Genomic DNA, 7,119 nt, shown 5'->3' with positions numbered 1-7,119 from the left:
CATACAATCTCTTTGAAGAAGAGATTGTAAAAACTCAAGATTTATAAAATATAGGATTCTGAGCTAGTTTGAGTTTGGTGTATGAATTAGGATGGACGTGGGGTTTATATGGACAAAAAAAAGAAAGGATAAGGTTGTAGATAATGTCACGTGGCACGACATGATTGGTTGAAAATCTTATCAAAATCTATTCTAAAGGATTCTAAACAGATAGTGAAACGTGGTGCGATGAGATTGGTTCAAAATCTTATCGGAAATTTATCTATAAAATTCTTACAAAATCATGACATATGGCACAACGAAATTGGTTAAAATTCTACATTGAAATCTATCCACAAAATTGTACTTTCGGATAATGACAAGTGACAAGATTGGTTAAAAATCATATCCGAAATTAAAAATAAAATATTTTAAGACTATGCAATTCACTTTAAGAGTGCATATGCACTTGGACAATTAGTATTCATTACAGTAAATTAATATTCATTTGGGTGGATAAAATTGACTCTTGACTATTAGTTTTTAGGGATGAAGTTGCTTTACTGAGTTGACTATAACAAGTAGTATTCAAATAAATTTATGATGGCAATTGATGCGGTGGTTTTATCAAAAGAAACCGGATCCCCTTCGGACTCAAAGGAACTAAGTCCACTCATCAAATGATCCGTGTCATTGAAATTTGATCCAATGACTACAAACAGGAGGCTTATAAAAGTTATAATAATTATAACTATTGAATCAAATTTTAATGATCCGGATCATTTGATATTTGGGCTCAATTTTTTTGGGTTCGGAGGAGATCCGGTTCCTTATAAAAATAGCAGTCTTCTCTTTATTTATGCCTTTTAGCTGCAAGTCTAGCTCTTGTAGGCTTCGATCTAGCCTTAAAAAACGACACGTCGTTGGTCGTAAGTTGACCCCAGCCCCGACGTCTCAACAAATTCACCGCGTCAAAGAATACTAATAAAACTACCATGGCCGACGAGAGACCCTCGGACCTCAGTTTGGAACAGAAAGTAAAATCCCAGAAAACGAAAGGATAAAAAAAAAAAAAAACATCAACGACAATGGGAGAAGAAGAAATTAAGGAAGTTGAGAATCCGAGGTCGATGACGAAGGACCAGTTCCTCTCCTGGAAACGCCAGAAGGTCCCTCTCCTCTTTTTTTTTCTCCTAATTTTTTTTATTTTCTGGCTTTGGATTTGTAGGGGCTAGGGTTTTGTTTTCTCCCATTACTTTTTCTATTTTTGGTATGATATGGTGATAATATACATTACATATTATGGATTAGATTGTTTAGAATATGTTAATTTAGCTTTAACGAAGGTTGGTTTGATATGCAAATGTTTGTGAACATTTTATTTCTTTTTTAATGTGTATTGTGTGTTTGTGTGTGTCTGATTTTTGTGGAATTGCAATGTCGAATATGATTCGAGTTCTTGTTTTCGGGGTGTTTGTAATTGTTTATGGTTGATGTTGGTGGAACTAATGGGATTGGTGTGTAGTAAAATGTTGAATTGTTTTTTTTTTTTTCTTTTTTTTTGGTAGGATGATGATGCATCTGCCAGAAGAGCTGAAGCAGAGAGGAAACGCGCGGATGACATTGCTGCAGGGACAGTGCCAATGAATGGCCGAGAGCTTTTCGTGCACGAACCTTGGGTTTTTGATAACACTATTTATTGAGGTTAGTTTTTGTCAAGAGAGAGATTCTGTTTTCATTTTTGTTGAATTAGTTAAACTGGTGGATAGATTTTAGAATATATTATTATCTGATCTGGATTATGTTATTGGGTGTTTCTGAAATGAAAGTCGAGTGAGTAATCAGAACCTAGTTGAGATAATATCACGCTTTCTCTCCATGCATCTCCTTTCCTTGATTTTAACTCTCGAAAGGACTGGATGTACTAGAAATTATTAGTAAACTATGTTTGTATATCATTGATTTGTGTACCACACAATAAAGGTCGTACCCAATGCACAAGGCTCCCGCTTTACGCAGGGTCTGGGAGAGGTGGATGTCGGCTAGCCTTACCCCCATTTATGGAGAGGCTGCTCCCAAGTCTCGAACCCGAGACCTACCGGCAAAATCCCAACCAGCTTTAGGAAAGAGAAAAAACTATAATCTTATTCGAGGACTCTTAGTTCAGAAATACCACAGCAGGCTAACGGGTTAAAAGCCGAGAAAAACATCATACATAAAACAAATTTACCATCTCTGCAGCAAAATACCTGGGAAAACCAGAACCGAACTCTTTTTTTTCCCTTTTTGGTCGAAGAACCGAACTCTATTTGAATCCTGAACATAGATTCAGGAATACGCGAGTATGAGTATCCCTGACAAGAATCGGACTACAAACCCCTAACAACCTCCACAATAGAAGAAAACACCTGCTCTTCTATTTTGCATCACTTCCAGGCGATCCTATTATTTCTTTGTTACTACAAGTGGTAATTAAACCTCCCTAGACAAGCTCAATGCTTAAGGATTATTTGGACGATTGTTTGTACGAATCGATTTATGCCTAGTATGCTTTCCTTTCGAATGTATCTGTGGTTTCATGTCTATTCTATCTCTACCAAATATGTTCTTTGTGGCTACTGCACTGGTTACCTAGTATGACCTTGAGTTTTCTTAGTCATGGACTCATGGTACACTTCCCTTCCAGTTAATCAAATATTATGCCAAGAAACAATAACATACTGGTTTTCCTATTTCGTAACAAAGAATGTTCTACCAATTTTCGTAATTATTGGCATTTGACCTATTGCACCACCTTGTCCTTAAAACTAAGGGGATGATGTGTTCTTATTCATTTCTTTCCCCAGCCATAAAATTTAAAAATCATCACTGTATATAGATTTAAAGCATCTGCATACATGAGAACTGACTAGATAGAATTTTTTTTTTTGGTAAAAACTTTAAATAAAATATTTAAGAACCTTTTAAGAAATTCTTATGGAAAGACCTTAAATAGTTATCAAGGACTATTATGTCAGAATTACACTGGCATTTTATTAATTCACATTAAACTATAAATCATGGCCGGACTAACTCTTGCTGGACAAGTTGAAGGTGACCAAGCCGATTATTTCTTTGCAGGAGGATTTTGTTGGCTTGCTAGAAACATTCGAATATGAGGGTCAATAGGCAGTCCCATCGCCTCAAATGCTGGATCATAATGACTATTCTTCATTGGTCTGAAAGGCAACCATAAAAACTGTAATAAGTTTGAAGTTTACCGAGAACAGAATGATCATCACTCAATAAAACTTCAAATACCTTGGATTAGTAGGAACGAAAAAATTGGAGAATAGATCCAATTTTTTTTCTTGCGGTTCAAAAGTACTCCTGTTGACTCCACTACGACTAGAAGCTGCTGAATTCCTCTGCATTTGACCATATTGTGAAAAGATGGTTTCATCAGTGATAATACAATATTGATTCTGAAACCCTTTTCCATAGTTAAACCCTTGCAAAATCTAATACACTGCAGTACTGAAAAGTTGATACCTTGGAGCGTTTGGCCGGGGATGACTCTCCTTCTGGTCGTTTGCCACGTTTTTCAGAAAATCCCAGCTGTTCTGGTGTCTCTCCCTAAAACATGTTCTTTTTCTTCAGAAATTGCTCTTGTTTACAAAATATACTCAAGAAAAGAAACCACTTATCAAGAGAATCTTTCTCTAATGTGCATCCAAGACTGCTTATGTCGATAGGAAAACCCCCTTTACTTACAAAAGTAGAGTTCTTACAATATATACTACTATGAAATTGCTTGGTGAAGATTCATGTTGGTTGGAAACTCGAAACCAGTGTGATAGTTATAGTTTTCCCAATGAAAGAATGTAGGATATTTGATTATCGATTCAAAAGAAACTTATTTAAGTTATGAGTGAGGAAGGCTCGTACTTTCTCAGTTGGGGAGCTCCGTAGTTGACTGCTCCTCTGAGAACTGCGATCACTTGTAACATTTGATTGATTCATTGTCTCTTCAAGTTGGATGGGAGAAAGCCTACAAAAAAGAATTCAATAAGAGCATGAAGATAAAAGTATTTTTCCCAGGAGATACTTATGATTAAAATAAAATAAATGATATGTTCCGTGCTTCTCTGTCTATTTTCCTTGAAAGAATAGATGATATAAGCAATTGAGGATCATGCAGGTACCTAAAAGGCATCTGAGTTTTGGAAGGTGCGGAGCTGTGATGTGGAGGATCAGCTATGGTAGGTAGCACAGACGGCCTCGGCCTTACAGGGATAGGGAGAGTAGGTAGTGACTTAGCCACTTTTTGAGGCCTAAGGAAGACGTATAGGAAGAACCTTAATTTGAACGCAATAAAACCTACTTACTATTCACATTTTCGACCATTGATAATCATTCTGTTTACCAATTTCCCCCAACTTTTTTGCAGTATACACTTTCATATATAGATTCATAGGAGAATTAAACATTTGATTGCTCACCCAGACTGCATGAGAGGATTAGAATTAGAATTCTGTGGCTCGTGCACAAGGATGGCCTTTCCCTTGTTAGTTTGTTCTTGTTGTTGAGGCAGGGCCCTGCATTTCAAAATTAAGATTGAACTGTATTACGATATGCTTTTCATCATTTTACCATTATGGTTACTGAATATCCATTACAGAAAGCACCATCTTTGATATTGGAGAAAATATAATTTGTAATGTTGCATTACCTTACCAAAGATGATTCCAGTATCCAGGGCCTAAATGCATAATATATACAATGAGGTTTATGTCCATGATCGATTGTTAATTTCCGTGATAAAACTATTTTGATACATAAATTAGGAAAGAACAAAGTTAGATCAGGTACCCAAATTCTCCTGCTGGAAAAGTATTTTGCGGGCTTTTGTTCAATTGTTCTGGTTGATTTTCCGGCTGCGCCTGATTCAGTGACTGTTGGGTGCATTGGGGCCTATTCAATTGTTGTGGCTGATTTGCCCGCTGTGTCGGATTCAGTAACTGTAGGGTGGCTTGGGGCCTAAATCCGATGCATACTTAAACAAGTTAACAAAGTGCCCCTAAACATTATGTTTCCGTGTTCACATTGCAATATTAGATTTATTTGTACCTTATTTGTGCGGCTCCATAGGGTACGAAGTTGTTCCCTTGTGGGTTAAAAGCTCCATCACCTTGTATAACTTGATTATGTTGAGGCCTAAATTCAATCATCATATCGAATTAACCATACGTCAATGTTATAAGAGAACTAAACCAAGATTGTGATTATGTCAGGTCATGTACCAAAACCCTGATGGAGTCGAGAGCTGTGTAGCGGAATTGACACACTGGGGATAGAAGAGAGCAGCTGGTTGCTGGTTGAGGTAGGATGGCCTCTGGTTCTCACCACCTAGGCCTGCCATCATCTGCTCATAGAAAACAAGTTGTATACAACAGTAGTATCAATTTGATCAAATTTCTTGGTGAAGTAAAATGAAACTGAAATTGTTTGGGAACTGATTTCCGCACATCCATTTTCTCTTTCTGCACACTTCTGTTCGTTTCTGTCTATACCTTCTCTTTTGTAATTCAGTCTAATGACCAGAAATAAACAGAGCAGTGTGCGCAGGAGGAATCGAGTGGGGAAATCACTTCTCATTTACGCTAGTGTTTGAAGGGTTTAAACCGAGAGCTCACTGTTCTTGTTCCATATTGATTGGGCCCCAAAGTTAGAGACCTAAGCATCAATAAATTTGTCATAAAATCAGAAATTATGCTTAGAAAGTTATTCCAATGAATTTTTGTTGAAAAGAATGTGTGATTGACATACAGAGGCAATTGCTCCTGTTGGGGATAGGGGTGAACAACTGGATTGGTTTCTTGATGAAATGGCTCCGCCATAACATTACCGATATACATCTATTCATCAAAACGTCAATAGATAGTCAATGGTGATCTAATTATCAAGCCATATCGTAGTTCGTAGACGACTTGGTGTAGGATGGAAATTGGGAGGTGAAATAACCCAATTTCCGTCCAGCATCACGACTGATAATTGTTGATGCGTGCGAATCACATGTCATTTTATTTTTTGTGCTTGATAGAATAGTATAATAATAACATTAATGTTAGTTTTAAATGGAAGGACAATAATATCATTTAGCTATTATACTCACCGGACGATACTCCGGTGCACTGTTTGGCATGGGAGGATTGAAGAAGAACCGTGTTCTTTCACTCTGGTTTTGAGGATATAGAAAAAGAGGGCTAGAGGACTGATAGCTTGGAAATACAGCAGCTCCAGGCATGAAGTTTTGGGTTGAATTTGCTGGATTCAGACCGGACCAGTTATTTCCAGCTGATGAACCGAGCTCCAGCTCCTCCTATGTAAAGATGCAAAAAAATTATAATATAAATATAAAAAGATAACCATCAATAGAAAATAAGCAAACCCGAAAAACATCACAAAACCATTTTTAATCTTGGAATACATAGAATTGAACCTTCTTCATAGGTAGGTGATGCTAAACCGTATCTTTTAGGGGTTGATACTATTACAATATGAAGTCACAAACTTGAAATGGGGTTGAGAGATGGTTTATAAATTTCAAACTTCGGCATGTTACGTTGCTAGACTGTTAGTCCAGGTCACGCATTCAAATGCGAATCCAAGTAAATATGGGTTAAATTGATTATTTTAAGCAAACGTATCAAATTATCTCACAAATTACCTTTCAAGTCAAATTACGTTTAGTGTTTTACCATGTATGGAGGATAGGGTTGGGATGCTCCTCTAAGTAGATGATTAAATGTAACTTCCGGCAGCGGCGGCAATGACAAGTTCGGAGCATTAGAAATCGGAGGGATTAACTCTTCTGGATTTGGTTGAGCCTAATAAACATCAATGAAAAAAGAAAACAAGTTATTGCTCCCATTCAAATTAATTTGAATAACAATGCTTATACTACTAATGCACTTATAATTAAACTTGTAAAATTCTCAAAGGTTAGGACAACAATTTGTTCCAAATGTCCCACATTAGTTGATTAGGGTTTGGAGTATATCCATGTCATATCTTTGCTTTGAGTTAATCAAAGACAACGAAATCCAAAACCATTTTATTATACCCGAAGTCTATACAATTATGGAATCATCATGATTT

The 7,119-nt window shown here is 36.7% G+C and overlaps 1 protein-coding gene across 1 annotated transcript; it reads left to right on the top strand.

Annotated features, from left to right (window-relative positions):
- The first annotated feature begins 977 nt into the window (after positions 1-977).
- LOC126603736 (uncharacterized) lies at positions 978-5,771 on the top strand. The gene is made up of 3 exons (XM_050270685.1): positions 978-1,148; positions 1,548-1,683; positions 5,253-5,771. The coding sequence occupies exons 1-2, from the start codon at positions 1,068-1,070 to the stop codon at positions 1,680-1,682; spliced, it is 216 nt and encodes a 71-aa protein (XP_050126642.1). The 5' UTR covers positions 978-1,067; the 3' UTR covers position 1,683; positions 5,253-5,771.
- The last annotated feature ends 1,348 nt before the right edge of the window (positions 5,772-7,119 follow it).

This window comes from Malus sylvestris, chromosome 15 (assembly GCF_916048215.2).
Source record: "Malus sylvestris chromosome 15, drMalSylv7.2, whole genome shotgun sequence".
In the NCBI taxonomy this organism is placed as follows: domain Eukaryota; kingdom Viridiplantae; phylum Streptophyta; class Magnoliopsida; order Rosales; family Rosaceae; genus Malus; species Malus sylvestris.
The sequence above is the reverse complement of the archived record's forward strand: the minus strand, read 5'-3'. Positions and strand labels throughout refer to the sequence as shown.

What these genes read in the sequence shown, in the direction of transcription:
- LOC126603736 (XM_050270685.1), top strand. Translation starts at nt 1,068, where the DNA reads ATGGGAGAAGAAGAAATTAAGGAAGTTGAGAATCCGAGGTCGATGACG. An exon ending in TCTCCTGGAAACGCCAGAAG is followed by an intron (nt 1,149 to 1,547) that starts GTCCCTCTCCTC and finishes TTTTTTTGGTAG; the next exon opens with GATGATGATGCATCTGCCAG.